Genomic DNA, 18,827 nt, shown 5'->3' on the forward strand with positions numbered 1-18,827 from the left:
TAAGCTTAATCTATTCTTATTGGAATCAAGCTTGCATTTCAATATGGTAACATAATTAGCATTGATGAAATTTATTGTAAATAAGTTACATGGTTACATCGTTTTTCGATAACCCTCTAAAAGTTTTGTATGGAGGTGGGATATAAAGGGTTCAGATCCTTTCACATATTCCTATGCATAAACAATTTATCATAACAGTCAGATCAACTGAAAATGAATATTTCACCTAGTTTTGTATTCTGTGGAAATCGAATCAGTTACGTCTAAATGTAAAACTTATAAATCTGTTACTCTACAATATAAAAGAGATTTAAATTGAAACCAAACGAGATTGTATTTAGATGGGACTGTGAAAGTTTAATTATTTAGAGGGTTTACATCCTGTTATCAGTTGGTTTATCTGATCACTGCCAGGAGCCGTGTCTAAATTGGGTAGACTCTTGACTGCGAAATTGATGGCGCGGGTTCGAAAAAGGAAGCAATGAATATTTCATTTATTTGGTCTGAGTATTTGTGATATATTTGTCATATTTACCTTCCCTGTCCTTACTATCCAGGCAGGGTTAATGAGTTATTCCTTGATTTTTTTATTCTTCTATTCTGTGTAACATTTTAGCCATAATTTAAAGTTTTTGTATGAACGGCATACGATCAATAATAAAAAATAAATTAAGGATAATAAAATAAAAACAAAATGGTTTGGTAAATATTCCGTAAAAATGAAATCGATATTTTCAGGTGGAATTCTTTTTGTTGGCGCTTAGAACATATTTTATGAAGGTAAGTACTTACAGGGAGATTTTTACACGTGACATGGCTAACTAGGTTGAATAAGCCGTCGGCTAGCAACATTATGATGAATAGAGATTTGGCATTTGGCATATAGAAATTTTATATTTTTAGTAATTTTTGATTTTCTGAATCTGTAATTGAGGTTCATAAACCTTGGCTGTCGTACTATTTATTTATTTCGACTACCAAGTTAACATTGAGTGGTATGGTATGTATATTATTTTATTTATTGATTTATTTTAAATAAACATTTAGCTCGAAATTTAATGTCATAATTTAACTGGGCTATGAATCTCGAAATAACCTCTAAATAATCTAAATTTTGATTACAGCAATAGTGGTCAATTTTGTTGTAATCTTCGGATAATAATAAACGTTAAATTATATCCTGTTTGTCCCGTGCATTTATCTTTTATTTAAAGATTTTTTCTTTCTGAAATGGATATAAAGTACTGTGGGAAGCCCTTTTGGACTGTTGCCTAATTAGATTATTACATGGATATATTATTGTGCATTTTCAATTTAATTATATTTAATTACTGGTATATATAGCCGATTTTGTGTATAGTTAGTAATTTATAATATGAAATAAAGAAACTCAATAAAATAAATCAATTCACATTTATAATGAATACATTCTCTTAATTTTCCAGTGCAATGGTATGAAATGTATGTAAAAAAAGGTATTTTATTCTGAAATTAATATTTTCATACACTCGGTAATTCATATTCCTGAATAGTGACACCAAATAACGACTTCAGATGTGTTCCAAGTTTGAAATCCTTGCAATGATTAATATCTACGACCCCTGGAGGACTTTACAAAAAGCTCAATCTAAATTATTCTCTTCCAAAACTTAGGTCTTCAAGAAGCGATTGCAAATTGGAGGCAATATCATAAATGACTTTAAAAATATCATTTATATTTGAAGCAATAACTTGTGATTTTCCATTTTATAATTAAAATATAACTTTCATTTAAAATTACTATATGTATTTTATTATAACTTAATTATAATGTCTACCGGTTTCAAAGCTAACTGCTTGTTTTTCAAGACTGATTAATACTAAAACACTATCTACTTGACAATTTTTTTTGACCGTTAGGCTAAAGAGCTTGGGTAGATCTCAAGTGGCTTTATTTTTTGTGTTGATAAGCAGTTACAGCCAAAAGGGATCAGGAATGTTGAGTGATTGGAGACATATTTTACCACGCTACTTTCGGGTTATTTTCTGAGTTAATTCTGTAGAAAAAATCATCTTTTTTTTGTACAGAATTATGAAAACAATGTTTGTCATATTCATACTTGATTTTAGGACGTAACTGATGTACTTTTTCGTTAGCGTGTTCCCTCTCTCTTTCTTGCATTAAATATTTTTGGCACAGAGTTAGCGTAATGGTGCGAATAAAAGACGCGTATTTCGTACGCTCGTATGAGTAGGGCGGTTAATGACAGACTCTTAAAAAAATTGTTTACTTGTGTATTTCTTCTTCTCCGTCTTATTCCTCATTACTGAGGGTTGTGACCCTTGCAGAAGCAATGACTCTTTTCCAGTTATCCTTTGACTGCGCTGCACGTAGTGCTCCAACCACCGAGGTGCCTGCTGCTGCCTTAATTTGATCGGTCCACCGTGTGGGGATCTTCCTATCCCTCTCTTTCCCTCCAGGCTACCGATTACAACTAGTCGTTCCAGGCTATCCTCGTTGCCACGCGCAACGTGTCCAAAGAACTGGAGAATCCTTCGGGTACAGACATTGGCCAGAGTCAAGCCATCCAAGCGTAGTTCCTGGCGAATGGACTCATTGGTGCGTCTAGCCGTCCATGGAATTCGGATCATGCGTCTCCAACACCACATTTCAAAGGCTTCAATTTCTCTCCTTTCTGCTACTTGTGTATTTATTAGTCGTAAATCATTATATTTATTGTTCTTACAGACGCAATAGTCGGCAATGAAGTTATTAACAGCCGTTTTGCTACTGGGAGGATGCTACCTGCTGGTGGCGGCTGGAGGTGGTCTTGATGATGGAGCTCTTCTAGAAGACAACGAATTTGCCGAGTTCGAGCAGTTTGACGCTGAGGATGAGTTGAATGAACGGGTCCCGGCTCTGCAGCAATTCATCAACGTAGATGATGACAGTGATGATGATATACTCGTCGAGGTTAATTTAAATTTATGATTCTTTTTACTTTGTGGTATGATATTACAGGACTCCTTATTTCACCATTACACATCTAAAATACATCATATTACTTATTAGCAGTTTATAACACCACTTTCAATTTTTCAATTTCAATTTCAATTTATTTAATAAAAAAAAAATATATATACATTACAAACAATATTCAAGGCGTATATATTATAATAAAAGTAAGCAATAAGACTTAAAGGTGTAGAAGAATCCCGCTTTGGAAAACTCCTTCGGACACATGGAACAGATCAATATCCAATGTGATATTGTTCAACATAGCGGTAGCTCTTCCTATAGGCATAACCATCGGCAGGTTGGTCCTGTGTATAGGAATGTGAAACAATCTATGCCGACGCTGTCTTAGGTAACTATCGGGAACATACAGACCAATGCTCTGGATAATTTCAGGATTATCGATCATACAGCGCAACAATCGATAAAAATGCGTAATCAAATACACATTCCTTCTAGTCTCTAAACTATTGTAGCCAAGCATACCCTGGAGAAACTGGGTCGGGTAGAGCCAAGGATAATAGCCGTACTCTCTCATGTAGAGATACCTCAAAAACTTCTTTTGGACTTTCTCTACCATAAGAGAGTACTTAAGCTCGTGTGGCCCCCAAATCATTGAGCCGCTCTCGAGTCTACTTCGCACCAAGGAGTTATAAAGAGTTCTCAGCACGCGGGTATTTTCGAAAACCCTGGCAGTACGCAGAACAAATCCTAGCATTTTCAATGCATTACCACTGACTGCCTCTATATGATCGTGAAATGTCAGGGTGCTCACAAATCTAACGCCCAGATCCCTAACATTCGATGATCGCATCAGATTTTGGTCGTTCATTTTGTAGCGATAAAATAATGTTTTTTGGGCCCTAGTGAAAGACGTGACCGAACACTTAGAAACATTAAACATTAGTTTGTTTCATCTTCCCACTTACTACTATTTACTTTGCATTATCTCCATAATAAAGATAATTTTCCCAGAAATGGGTCCAAATTATAAATACTGATCCCAAATGAATTTTATGATGGCGCATACTTGAGTTGATATTACCTTATTTCAGGATGAAGACAATGAGTTTGAGCATTTCCAGGATCCAGAAGAATTTGAAGGTTTTGCTGATGATGCGCCAAATCCTGCACAAGAACAGCCCAAGATCACCATCACAAAGGTACAAAATGTATCCTGTTCTAGGCCTCCTGTCAAGCACCTCAGACATACGTGCCACATGACCTGCCCGGTTTCACTTTTGTTCTGTGATTCTTTGAGCCATATCTGTTACCTTGGTCTTTTCCCTTATCTAAACATTTGTATTTTGGTCTCTAATGATGGGGACTGACCGGAGCCATTTCGTCATAACGTAACATGTTACGATGCGAGTATTTGTATAGTCAGTACAGCTAGCCGAGTGCTGTCGAGTGCATCCACAGTTGGAGCGCTCGCCGCGAGCGACGTTACGATATATGTTTAGCATCCTTCTTTCCATTGCTCATTGTGTTCATTCATTCAAACACTTATCCGCCTCCCAATGGTGCATAGGGCACTGCATTATACAAACACAGTGTTATCTTGATCGTTAACACACGAAGGAAAGGTGATCAGCCCTCCGCTTCAGGTACCAGTCCTGGGTAGTATTGAATAAATATTAGAGTGAAAAATTCACTTATATTTATTTGACCCCCCCTGGGAATCGAACCGGAGACCTCCAGAGCGGTAGCCGAGCGTGCTGACCATTACACTACGGAGGCGGACGACGGACGACGGACATTACGCTCATTGTGTTACCCGGAGTTAATATATGATTAGTTTTGTTAGAGTAAATGCCCCAAAAATATATGTGAGCACTAGGAGTACACATCAATCCAATGTTTTCCTCTTCAGATGGATGGGAATGTTTGGGGATTTTAGGACATTTGATAATCTACCAAATGCAGTTCATCCTAAAGCTCTTTACCTTTCCGGTTCGGTTTCATCTGTGAACAACAAAAATAAAATAAAGAGTTTCAACAAACTAACATAAACATTTTTATTTTGTAAATAAAATTCAGGTTCCCATAATGCTCCGAGCTCGCTGGGAAGCGTATTGGGCCGAAGGGTTGCTGGCTCTAGGGCTGATCTTGTACGCCATAAACTTCCTCGCTGGTCGCTCCAAGAACCTCTCCATCGCTTCAGCCTTCACCAGTCTTCATCGCCCCATGCTGCAGGACAACTTCACTCTAGTTGGTAAGGATATAACATACATGCGATATTCGTGAGCTAAAGAAGAATGTTAACACGCCTAGCGTGTTCATATGTGCTCAAGAACATGTCCATATGTGCCATCCACATTGTTCTCAGTATTGCTTCCTGTTCATGCCTGAATAACGGTTGTATTTAAAAATATAAACTTGAGTGCTATTGATATTGTTTTTTGCATTAGTCTATAATATTCATTTATTTCGTCATTCGTACGTAATGCCTATAGATGACACAGATTATCTTCTTCGTGTGTCATGTCATGTTCCCCCAACATTGACTATCACTTGAGAGTATGTGTTCCCGTCTTAGGTTGCTCTAAACAGCGCCTTAACTGCTCTGATCCTCGTGCAATCTCGTATATTCCGGAGCCAGGAGATCTGCCTTCTGCCCACACCTTTTCAACCCTCTATTAGGGGCAATACCTTGTACTTCTCTCCTCTAATCATATCCTAAGATAGGACACATTCCGGACTTTGATATCAGTCAGCAACTGTCTTTCTACTCTTGCTCTTTGGATCAAATTTGCATTGCTGACCATATCAGTCCATGGAATGCATAGCATTCTACCATGCAACCACTTTTCGAATGACTTTAACTAATCCAATATGCTGATCTCAAGGGTCCATAAAAAAACACAAATGGTTTTATTCTACAAAAAAAAAATAAAGCTTTTTGAAACTGTATATACCTTGTACAATAAATTTGATAAAAATCTACCGGCACATGCCATGAAATAATGCACGGAATCAATAATGTTTATACATTTTAATGATTCAAATAGCCACAATATGATATAATGTTCTTTTTTTAAATTTAGCAGTGAATAAGAATACTGTATATACTAACCTGTTAACCGGGCGGTTCGCTGTCCAATTACGCAACTTGTAACGGGCGCGAATACTGATTCACTCCGTGTCTTAAATTCATGTCGAGACATGTATGGATGACTAATACCTTTGTTGTTCGAAAATTTACGTCCCGCCTTTCCAGGGCGCAACATATATTTCAAGGACGTATTCATATGTCCTACCTGTACCCGATATTGTTTACGTTTGACGTATTTATGCGTCCCGCCCGGTTAACAGGTTAATGGATGGTTTGATGTCGGCAGGTGAGGAAGGCGGCGGCGAGGCAGGCGGATGGAGAAAGGAAGCAGAGCACTGTTACACAATGTGGTGCAGTGGAAGAACTTGCTGCGAAGGAATGCTTCTCACCCTCAAAATGATCAAGGTATCATCAAGTTATATGTATGCACAGTCAGCTCGAAAAAAAATGCATATGGAGCGATGTAAAAACTATACCATTGGCAGTACTTTCTACCTTCCCCCCACCAATCTTCAATTGCATAATTACAGGAATACCACTACACATGCAATATTTTCACTTGTGTGATTTGATTGCAATACAGATTGCCGATTTTGAATTTGAAAGATACTGCAAAATGATTGTTGAGTCTTATCCCTTTTCCTTTGTGTATTAAAGGGTCAGGATATTTAAGGGCTGTATCTATACGATTCAGTGCCCTATGCACCATTGAGTGCAAATATGGATTAGAAAAAAAGAAAAAAGATGAAGAATTTATTATTTTTATAGTTTTATTGATTTAATTGTACTAAGGAGTATCCAACATTTTTCCAAATATATCCTATGTTTAGCTTGACGTTCCTTTTGTATTTGAGGTTATAGTAGAAAAAACAATTTAATCTATATGATGCAGTGCTCTACGCACCGTTAGGGTGGATAAGGGTTAGAGAATGCCAAAGATTATTTTGTAAACATATTAAAAATGATGAATTATAATTTTAGATGCTAACTGGATTTGGAAAAACCGATTTGCCGTTAAGTACTATAAGCTGAGATAGATCACCATGTTGTTTATTTGATTCAAAATTTTGGCTTCGTTTGATAATATTTATTATTTTTGTTGATTTTCAGAGACAAGACTTGGTACATTTAGCAATCGGTCTAGCCCGGCCCACATTAGACAATTTGCTTATTAGAGTTGACATAGGAAAGGATGATATGGACGCGTTTGTACTTTGTGTGGCGCAGAAGAAAACTGCTTCCAAACTGGCCAAGGAGATGGCTGATCTGGTGAGTTTTATCATTAACAGCCATAAAAGTCATTGAGCATTCGAGTAATTTCAGTTGGCATAGAGTAATGTGTAAATTTGTCTATAGTAAAATCCATAGAAATTGTTATAATGTAGAAGAAAAGCGGGAGAATATATTAGAAGACTGTATTTATTTATTCAAATGTTGAATAGAGAGGTAATTTTATGTTTAATACTAGCTGTACCCGGCCATACATTGCAATGGCTCAATCTAATTAAATGAAAAAGAAAAACATTTCTTATATGTTTCATTTCAAATTGCTTACGAAGCAATGAAAATATTAAAAATCTACAAAACAAGAATGTAATAAAAAAATCTATGTGACAGGGGGCATTCAAGAAGCACTTTGTCCGCCATGAGCAGTGTTGGATATTGCGTGTTTTGCTGGAAGAGAAATGGAAAGCACCCATTTCTAATGTGTTTAATTTCACCATTTTCAACGCTTGTGAAGCAATGAGAATATTAAAAAAATCTACTAAAAAGTATTTATCTGTCAAAATTGTGTCGAGTTGTAGTCCCGTGGTTAGTGTTGCGGACTCTTGAGTCAGGGTTTCTCAGTTCGAACCCACTCTACTACAATTCGATACCTATTTCCAATAATAAGCTGCATAGGTTCACAGAAATACAATGAAATTGAAGTATTTTGTAGATGATAAAATCACAAATACTTCTCGTTTTATAAGCATGCCCTCCACGATGAGCAATGTTTAGTATGTATTGTTATGTTCAACAGATGGTATACAAGCTATTTAAAAAAAAAACATGATTTACCTGTCACGGATATACAACAAGTGCATATTCGGATGCGACGTTGTGTCAAAATTTCAAAGTTTCAATTTCAGTGAATTACTTTAGGAGATTTCCAATTTTGAACAAACCAATATGTCCATTATTATTCAAATAGATATATTTTTATGCATGAACAAATTAACACATATTTCAGTAAATTTATTTTAGGTTTTGTGTTGTCTATTCTAGAAGTTTTTTTAAAAATAATTCAAGTAAAAATCTAATTTCATTTACAATGATTAAAGAAAACACTTCTTTTATACCTCTTAAGTTTTATTAAAGACTACTAGTTTCAGAAGCTAAACTTCCATCATTCAGGTCTGAATAATAACAGTTATTATTCAGACCTGAATGATGGAAGTTTAGCTTCTGAAACTAGTAGTCTTTAATAAAACTCAAGTGGTATAAAAACAAGTGTTTTCTTTAATCATTGTAACATGTCTTACCACAAAGTTAATGCCGAAACAATTAATATAATTTCATTTGTGTACTTGTTGCTTTCCAGAGTGTCTTTTGTGGTGAAAAACGTTCCGGAGACCGTTGCGGGCTTCCCGAGTCCTTCTCGGTGCTCTCGGAGCTCGTGGAGTCTAGTCAGGCGCTGCTGGACCCGAGGGTCTGTGCCGCCATCGAGAAGTACGGCCACCTCATCGAGTACATACACATCAGCGACCAGTTCTCCGGCCCCAAACAGACTGAGTAAGTTACCAACACAGAATGTCCCCTTCCAAGCCCGGTTACCATTTAACTCTTTGCCCAATTTGCGCCCCGGCAAACTGAATTCTCAAACTGATTTTAATGTAGTAACGGGTAGAAGTAAATTATATTGGAGTTATAGGCTAAAAATATCAGATGGAAAACCTTTGTATATCTAAGATCAGTTTTAAAAGTAGTTAAAAATTCTCTTGTCATCTGAACAAAGATAAAAAAGAATATGGATGTGTGGGTATGACCTGTCATAGGCTGGTTAACACATTGGTTGCGGGAATAAAGCATTGTACAGATCAGAATCGGGTGTGCGGTTACTTGTAATCACTATACTGAGGGTCGGGAGGCAGACTGTTTATAATTAGGGTTGGGGTTTATAAAAAAAAAAACTGTCCGACAACAATGTGTTAAGAGATCACTTTACACACGTGTAACATTCACCATTCTATCCATGATTGACAACCACACTACTCAAATTTTTGGAAATCATACATATACCATAAATCTCATGACGCTTTGTGTTTGAGTTCATGAAGAAAAAACTTTTATTTAGAAGAGACCCTTTTATTTACATGTATGCTCTTGCATACATCTTTCCTAACCCATAGGATCCACAGGATCTTTCCTAACTGGATTATCTTACGTACTGGGAGACACATGATTTTGTTGTGAAAAATTCTATTTATTTTTGATTTGCCATGGGAATTATTTTTATTTTCCAGGGAGACGGGTTCCACCAAGCTGCCAGAGTGCCAAAACGTGATGCTGATGAGCCTCATACTGCCCGTGTCTGTGGCCGGCGTGGAGGGAGCGTGCGAGGCCATGAAGCCCCTGCTCGCCCTGCTTTTCTACATGCTTGAGAAAATTAAGAGATTCAGACTGACCAAGGAGGTATTCTACCGCTTCCAATCACTACAATAATCAAGATCTTTATTCATAATTAAAATGTAACTTTGTTTTAAAATCGCTATAAATATTATATTATAACTTAATTATAATGTCTACCGGTTTCGAAGCTAACCGGTAGACATTATAATTAAGTTATAATATAATATTTATAGTGATTTTAAAACAAAGTTACCTTTTAATTATTAATTATATATTCATATCTTTCAAAAACCATGCCTTTTGATTTGTCATCATTCACCAGCAAATCACTTTCGTTTGAAGGTCTTCTCTGCTATGGTAGAATAAAATAAGTTAAAACATAATATTTATAGTGATTTTTAAACAAAGTTTCAATTTAATTATAAAACGGAAAATCACAAAGTTAGTGCTTCAAATATAAATTATATTTTTATTTATATCTCAACATCTTGACAGGCGCCGTTGTGTAGTTGGGTAGACGCTCGACTGCGAAACTGGCATAGCGTGTTCGATTCGCACCGATTGCAAAATAAATTTAAGATAGATTTATTTTCAATTAGACTGGGTGTTTGTGATGTGTTTTTCACATTTACCTTCCCTATTCTGACTATCCTACCTGCAGACAAGCCCCTAAAGGTGGCTTTGCGAGTTGTTCCTTAAAAAAAAAGAAACACATCATATGCATACGGCTGTCCAAAAATGCAAAAAAAACCTACTACAAAAAATGTCCCTTACTGTGTTTTAAATTTGGACAGCCGCATATTTGTTGTATGCCTATACTCTCTCATTAGCAAATCAGTTTTAACCTCCCTACCTTTAAGTTATTATTAAAAGATTAGGCAAAAAATCCTTAATAACAATATGTACTTACTTACAATGAACCAGACAATTTTTTTTAAACACAAGATAATTTATGACCCTTTTTATATCATTGGCAAGTTAGAGGTTCTCAACATAAGAGGTCACCGGATAATTTGCTGTAATAATATTGAATATTTTTGTAAATACATTTTGTATTGGATGTAACATATCAATCAACGTGATCTTGACGTAGTCCACAAAATGAGATAATAATAAAATAATAAAACCCTTATCCGCACCCCAATGGTGCATAGAGCACTGCGTCATATAAACGCAGTGTTATCTTGATCGTTTACACATGAAGGAATGGTGATCAGCCCTCCGCTTCAGGTACCAGTCCAGGGTAATATTGAATAAATATGACAGTGAAAAAATCACTTATATTTATTTTACCCCCCTTGGGAATCGAACCCGGGACCTCCAGAACGGTAGCCGAGCGTGCTGACCATTACACTACGGAGGCGGCAATATTGAATTCGAAATACTAAACGTGCCGTATGACGTATTCATATGCGTAGAGCGAGTCGGAACGATTTGACGTATCGTGAACGTTTCTGTGGTTATACTTTTTTGTACCTGAACGCACGGGATATGACTTGTTCGTACTTTCTTATGGGTAAGGGTGGTTAAATGGTTAGCGAACTCTGAAAAATGATTATTTCTTAATCATAATTCACATTCCCTGATTCCTGTTTTGAATTTTCTTGAAGTCATAGAAATGTTTGAACTTCGAATCAATTATGTATTGAAAAAGTAATATCCATTTTTCGCAGTTGTATGTTGTATGCATGTCTATATTCTTTCATTAGAAAAACAGTTTTAATCTAAACTTTTTCGAAAACGTCATACTACGTTTTTTACTATTACTAATCATATTTACTCTATTTGCTTTCTTACCTTTTTGGCTGTCCGTATTGTGATGCTTATTTATCAATATATTCAGGCCGCAGCAAAGTCGGAACGGAATCGTCAGAAGGTGGAGGAGGCATTCCTGCGTAGTACTCACGCTGCCCGCCAACAGTTGGCCGCACAGAAGAGAGAAGACAAGAGAAAAATGGAGAAGGATCGAATTATGGCTGTGAGTGATTCTAATTTGTCCGTTTTTGTGCGATTTTTTTCTTTTAAGTATGCTAAAATTGCTGAAGATTTTTTTGTAAAAATGATCCTTTTTATTAGGTGTGAACAAAATCAACAATATTTTTCTTAAATATTGGCCGTTTTTAGTATTTATTTCTGGTATTGGTGGGGAACATATACAAATAACTTTGTCATAAACATACTTATGTAAAGTTCATACTTAAGTATATTTAAAAATAAATGCAATTTGACAAAAAAACAAAATTTCATTCAAAAGAATGTGCCAAGGCCTTGTGAAATTGGCTTGTCCTCCAATTTCATACTATTTCTGTGAGCCTAAGCGGCTCATTATTAGAAATAGGTATAAAATTGTGATAGAGTGGGTTCGAACCGAGAAACCCTGACTTAAGAGTCCGCGACACTAACCACGGAACTACAACCCGATACAATTGGAAGAAGTAGACTAAGCTCGGATGATATTGGATACATATTAAAGTTTTTAGTATCCCATTTTTATGCCATGAAAATATGTAATGTCGAAGAAAAAAGAAATGTCAATTATTATACTAAAACATGTGTAGAGTGACAATATCCAGCATTAACACATTGTTGTCGGGATTGAAAAATTTACAAATGTTTATACACCAGGCTAAGAAATAAGTTTGAAAGAGGGCATAATACCTTGGAGAGGAAGATTATTTTTTAGAGTTTACAATTCTTCAGAAATTATATACTACGGAATACTGGTGCGAATTGTATGTGAAAGTCATACAGCCCAGAAATGTAATTTTGAGGATGAAAATCAGCCAAAACTATACAAACTGTCGTGTCTTCATACACAGACTTATGACATCATCTTTTATGGATAATCAGAGCTTTTTCTCAAACAAAAAAGGTCCCGGAAAAAAAAATATTCAGTTTTCATTAAAATAAAATATAAACCAACTTTCCCTATCATTTCGACATTGTAATTACGTAAGCCCAAACATTGTTTCATCTTATAGATTTTGAAAATTAAAAAAAAAAAATTAAAATCCGTGAAAAAAGGTACCGCGTACGTTTACATGAAAAAAAGTCCTGTGGATAATCGTTAAAATAGGGTTGAAATTTGTACATATGGTTATGACATATAATTATAAGTGGACTAAATGTTTATGTGACTAATACATTATCACGCACAGGTCTCAAATTTCATTCGACAGGATGACCTGGTAAGAGTTATGTTTTTTTCTGAATCCGTTATTTTTTTGTCCCGCAACAGACTAGATAAAAAAATGAACATGTTGTATTTTGTGCAGGATTTTAACCAAATCGCACTAAACTCCATATTTAATGTAGTTATTCGTGTTTTAACATAGTAATTATGTTTAAATTTGATAAACTATGAGAGAAATTTTTTGTTTGTATTTTAAGAATAAATTGTCAAACAACAATATCTAACAATACGTTAGTTATGTGCTACTGGGTATAGTGAATACTACACAGAAACTTTCATCACGAAATATCAAATATTTTTCAAGATATGACGATTTATACACAAATGTGTATAATGTTTGCAAAATACGTAGAAAAAGTCCACTCCTTATTATTCTCACTCTGCATTAATTAGCATGCAGATCCGCCCGACAACAATGTGTTACAACATTTTGAGTATGTCCAAATACTTGTTCACAAATCTGGATTATCTCCAATTATAGGAGTTATTTTAAATATTATTTTTTGACATCTCATCAAAAATAAAGAAGAATATGGAAGTCTGGACAATGTGTTTAGATTGTTTTTATAAATAGAAGAGATCAAATTATTTGAAAAAAAGCAACGACTTCTTTAAAAGAAGTTGTTAATTAATTTCTATTTTAGATTCAATAATTTGAAGCTTATTACGCCAATCAGTGAACATATTTTGTTGCGTGTTGATTGCTTATTGCTCCTAATATATTTGGCAATTCGACATAAAAAAACTTTATCTGGAAAGAAATATAAATCGAAAAAAAGTAACAAATACCATTCCAATTGGGTAATAAAAAAGTAACAGCTATTCATTTGTCACAGCTCTAGTTTTTTTTTCAATATGTATTTTTTTCTTTAATGAAAAATACTTCAGATAGATGATAGATGATAATAAACACAAAGATGTAATGAATGGTAAAGTTACAAGATATTGAGTCTAAGTCTTATGTAAAAATCAATAAAATTTACGTCCTTGAATGTTGACCACGGTGTGTAAATAAGATGTAAATTCTAAAATTTTTATTATTTCTTTCTCAGGAGGAAGATCCGGAGAAGCAACGTCGTTGGGAGAAAAAAGAACAAAAGAGACAGTTGAAGAAAAAGACTCCCAAAATGAAGCAACTCAAAGTCAAAGCCCTGTAAAAATGAAGCACTTTTTACAAAGTCACGTCAGTTGATTCCCACAGAGAACTTATTCTATTGTAATTTATTATTAGGAAGATAAATAAATACACACTTTGGGCGCTTGTGTACCACACGGAATTTTACCGTCCGGCAGTCCGTTTTTTTAAAAATAAAAGCGATTACGACAGTTTAGCGTGATCGATTTACGCGCACTATGATCACGCACCGATCCGAGGTAAGAAAGACAAAAGCACAAGCCAATCCAAGCCAACCATCCGTTTTATCATGCTAACCAGACTGCCGGACGGTAAAATTCCGTGTAGTGCACAAACGCCCTTTCAGTCAACATTTATAATGTCAAATCAGTTCCCCAAAATGATTTCCACAGATAACTAATTGTGTTGCAATTTACTATATATTAGGAAGATATACACAAATTCAGTCAACTTTTATAACGTCAAATCAGGCCCAAAAAACATTCCCACAGAGAATTAATTGTGTTGTTATTAATTATTAGAAAGATAAATAAAAACACACTTTCAGTCAACTTATACATAGTTAAATCAGTTTCCAAAAAAGATTCCTACAGAGAATTAAATCATTGTGTTGTAATTCACTTATACAGGATGACACACATTCAGTAAACTTTTTTAAAGTCAAATCACTGATTTGGGACTGCCCAAAAAAGGATTACGGAGAACTTGCTGTATTGTAATTTATTATTAGGAATATAAATACATACCGTTGTTCGGCATGCAACACCGCGTATGTGACAAAAAACAAAATGTTCAGGATAGCGAAAAAAGTTATTGACATATTTGCGGTGTTTTAGTACAGACAACATACGGTGTTACATTTTGCCCTTAAACATAAATTCATTCATACAAAATGAATTCATTCATACAAAATTAGGATATTCTGAGTATACATAATCACGGAGAAAAGGATAATGAATAGAATGGCATTTAAGTCACTTTTGAGAAAAATTTCAAATTCGCGGTATTGCATGCCGAACGACGATATAGTATTTCAGTCAAAACATGAATGTTATAGAAGTTAATGCATTACACAAATTGTTTTTTTTGTTTTTAGTAAAAACATTTAAATTATGTTTTAAATACTTATCTAAATTACACATTTCTTAATTCTTTAATAATATCCAAAGAATTATTTATTTATTAATTCAATAATCCATTACTGTTAATTTTTGGTATGTTTTTTTTTTTTTTTTTTTTTTTTTTCGCACCAAATGGTGCATAGGGCACTGCTTCATATAAACGCAGTGTTATCTTGATCGTATACACATGAAGGAAAGGTGATCAGCCCTCCGCTTCAGGTACCAGTCCAGGGTAGTATTAAATAAATATTAGAGTGAAAAAATCACTTATATTTATTTTACCCCCCCTGGGAATCAATCCTGGGACCTCCAGAACGGTAGCCGAGCGTGCTGACCATTACACTACGGAGGCGGACGAAATGATGTTTTGTTGCTATTAAGAAATTATGTACTAAAATGTATAAAATAAATTCAATTGCCTATTTTTTATTCAAATAAAGTTTTTACTTATTATGAGTCGTCTGACAAGATGAGCGTTAACATAAAAACATTATCATTTTGCAGTGTGTATTAATAAATGTTACCTATGATGGAAAAAATTATATTTCTCAAATAAATTGTAAAAGAATGCCTTGCCCACAAAAAAATTACATTGAAAAGTGGAAGCTGTGGGTTAAAAGCAGTATATTAAATTAAATTAAATTTTAAAAGGAACTATAAGACTGTTGTAAGCTGAACAGATTAATTTTTGAAAAGATCTACATTTTAATGTGTACGCTTTAATTCTTAAATTATTTATATGCAATGTTAGTAAATAACCACTCACCGACTACTTCTGTCTACCGGTTTCGAGACGTACCCGTCTCTTCGTCAGGACATACACTACAATTTAACAATCATGCGAACAACACTACACCACACCCACTTAGTACTATTCACATACACTATCACTACACATGCAAAACATGCAAAACATGCAGAGCGAGTTGTTAGTCCCACCATGCTTTTGGGAAACTATGGTGGGACTAACAACTCGCTCTGCATGTTTTGCATGTTTTGCATGTGTAGTGATAGTGTATGTGAATAGTACTAAGTGGGTGTGGTGTAGTGTTGTTCGCATGATTGTTAAATTGTAGTGTATGTCCTGACGAAGAGACGGGCACGTCTCGAAACCGGTAGACAGAAGTAGTCGGTGAGTGCTTATTTACTAACATTACTAATATCAATTAAAATGTTTGACCACAAAGTAAATGCTTTGAATATAAATAATATTATTTATATGCATTTAAAAAAATTCATCTTCAATTAACTTTAATTTTGATTTCTTCCATTTGTAATAAACGTAAGCTCTCATTGATTTTGTAATTTTGGTTTATTTTATGCAAAAAAAAAAAAATTGTGTAATGCATTTACTATTATTAAAATTTTATCATACATTGAAATGTATGATAAAATTTTAATTATTGATTGTCATGTATTATTTTGTTGAAAGTTTTAAAAAGAAATGTCCTAATGTGAGTGTTTAGTATATCTATCAGGCCTAGAGAACATGTATACTTTATGAAATCGGATATCATTAAAATAAACTACATACATATGTAGATTGTTTCTGGTAAAATGATATAAACTGTGCCTCAAGTAAAGCTCAAGTAAAGTGCTAAGAATTTTTTCTTGACTTAAGGTCCTTAGAGTCCTTAAGGTCTTAAGACTTAAGGTCCATTTCAAATTTAGCAGACATTGTAAGGGCTTAAACAATAGGTTTTTATAAAAAATGCATTTCTATTTTCATTATTGACGAATTGGAACTTAAGAAATGCACACGCTGCAACGCAACCTCCCAGCTGGACCGCCAAAATACACTGGTTTCATCAGCGGTATATTGACAGTCGCGCTTTTGGAAAAGTATATCAGAGACGATAAATCAATTCTCAGTATTCCGGTTGAACTAAAAATATCAAACATAAAGAATCTATATAAGTTATCTTACTGTAAGAATAAAGTGTTTTTATTATTATTGTTATTTCATTTATTTTTTATTTTGAATATTATTAATAGATTTATATTATCCACTGACACTTCGTGATGGAATTGCATTTTTAATTTATTATTAGATTAAAACCAATATTTTTAGCTTTTCCACTTTTTTATTTGACCAGCGACCGGGTTTCGTCGTTACCGACATCATCAGACTGGTGATGTCGGTCTGATGTCTGATGTCTGATGAAGTCTGATGTCTGATGATGTCGGTAACGACGAAACCCGGTCGCTGGTCAAATAAAAAAGTGGAAAAGCTAAAAATATTGGTTTTAATCTAATAATAAATTTGAATATTATTATTTTCAGCCCATAAATTACATACTATAAATTGACTTTACAATGTTAATTTTTTTTAAAATTATACTTTTGTTTGTTTTTTTCGGCCAGAATTCAATAAACTAGTACAAATGAGGACATTGGTAAAACACTGTGATATCTAAATGTTACAGCTTTTGGACTCAAACTTCGAATAATATCTATATAAATTATCATAATAAGTATATGTAAAAAAAGATTCCGCGGAAATCATCAGAATATGAGAGAAAATTCCATAGAGATCATATATGCAAGCAATGAGTTCCATTTTCGAATGAAACTGAAGCCAAATCAACAACATAAATTTTTTTTACTCCATCGAGTTGGTAACACTTAACAATCAATTATTAAAAATTTGAATTATTGTTACGCCATAGTGGTCCAGTAGGTACCTACTACAATTCCAATTATACAGAAGAAAAAAAACCATAGAAATAATTATTTTATAGATAGGAAATATGACAGCCATATTTGTTTTGCTGATAACTTCAAACATATTATGTACATTAATTTAAATGTTTATATGTAACAAAGAGTTTTTCCTACTTGATGAGAATCATAGAATTTGATACATTCAATACATTTTTTACATTAATTTTAATCTGTGTTGAATTATGGAGTAAAATTTGTATGCTGATCGACCACCCAACTTGCTATGTGACAGAGCTGCCTGTATTTTTGTTCTGATTAAAATTATTACAAAAAAGAATATTGGTTTTATTGAAAGTCTCAATTTAAAAAATAAATGGGATTACTAGTTAGTCTAATAACTGCACAATGACTGTGTCTTGTTGTATTTGACAAAACCCAAGTGTCGCCTCTTTATATTTGCATCCTGACAGTACTGCTCCACAGATGTGAGTCGTTGCAAATCTTCAAAGCTCAGAGCATAAATCTAAGAAAAAGTTTAGAAAATATGTACCCGAGGCAAATACATACTGTGTAAGATGGTAAGACTTCGCCAGGAATAAGGATGTGAGGAGGAGAAAGCATTAGACCGTTATATCAGCATCCTTAAGGGAGTATTTCACGAAAATGGCGTTATATAAATTATCCGCAAATAATATATTTTTTAAATATAATAAAATAACAACTACATAGTTTTTTCCACACATATTTTTTTGTCCAGTGACCGGATTTCGTCGTTACCGGCATTATCAGACTGGTGGTAGGCTAGACAAAATTCTAATTCATTCAAAATTCTATACAAAACAAAGCAAGGGTTGAAAACCATGATTTTATATCAATTTTTCTGACATATTAATTTTATATTGAGTGAATTTTAGTAGTGTATTACAGTAATAATTACATATCAGTTATGGTAATGGTTTTATATTATTTTCTATGATTCTAAAATAAAATTTCTATGAAACATATTTCTATATAAACAGTGTGATGATGTCGGTAATGACAAAAACCGATCA

At 34.1% G+C, this 18,827-nt stretch overlaps 1 protein-coding gene across 1 annotated transcript; it reads left to right on the forward strand.

Annotated features, from left to right (window-relative positions):
* The first annotated feature begins 847 nt into the window (after positions 1-847).
* LOC148300302 (PAT complex subunit CCDC47-like) lies at positions 848-14,779 on the forward strand. Its single transcript, XM_088274986.1, has 10 exons — positions 848-1,000; positions 2,729-2,953; positions 4,051-4,158; positions 5,036-5,210; positions 6,337-6,455; positions 7,161-7,319; positions 8,635-8,825; positions 9,557-9,725; positions 11,506-11,640; positions 13,908-14,779. The coding sequence occupies exons 2-10, from the start codon at positions 2,744-2,746 to the stop codon at positions 14,010-14,012; spliced, it is 1,371 nt and encodes a 456-aa protein (XP_088131112.1). The 5' UTR covers positions 848-1,000; positions 2,729-2,743; the 3' UTR covers positions 14,013-14,779.
* Positions 14,780-18,827: the final 4,048 nt, after the last annotated feature.

This window comes from Brachycentrus maculatus, unplaced genomic scaffold (assembly GCF_059751285.1).
Source record: "Brachycentrus maculatus isolate JH-2025_06_01 unplaced genomic scaffold, ASM5975128v1 h1tg000755l, whole genome shotgun sequence".
Lineage (NCBI taxonomy): Eukaryota > Metazoa > Arthropoda > Insecta > Trichoptera > Brachycentridae > Brachycentrus > Brachycentrus maculatus.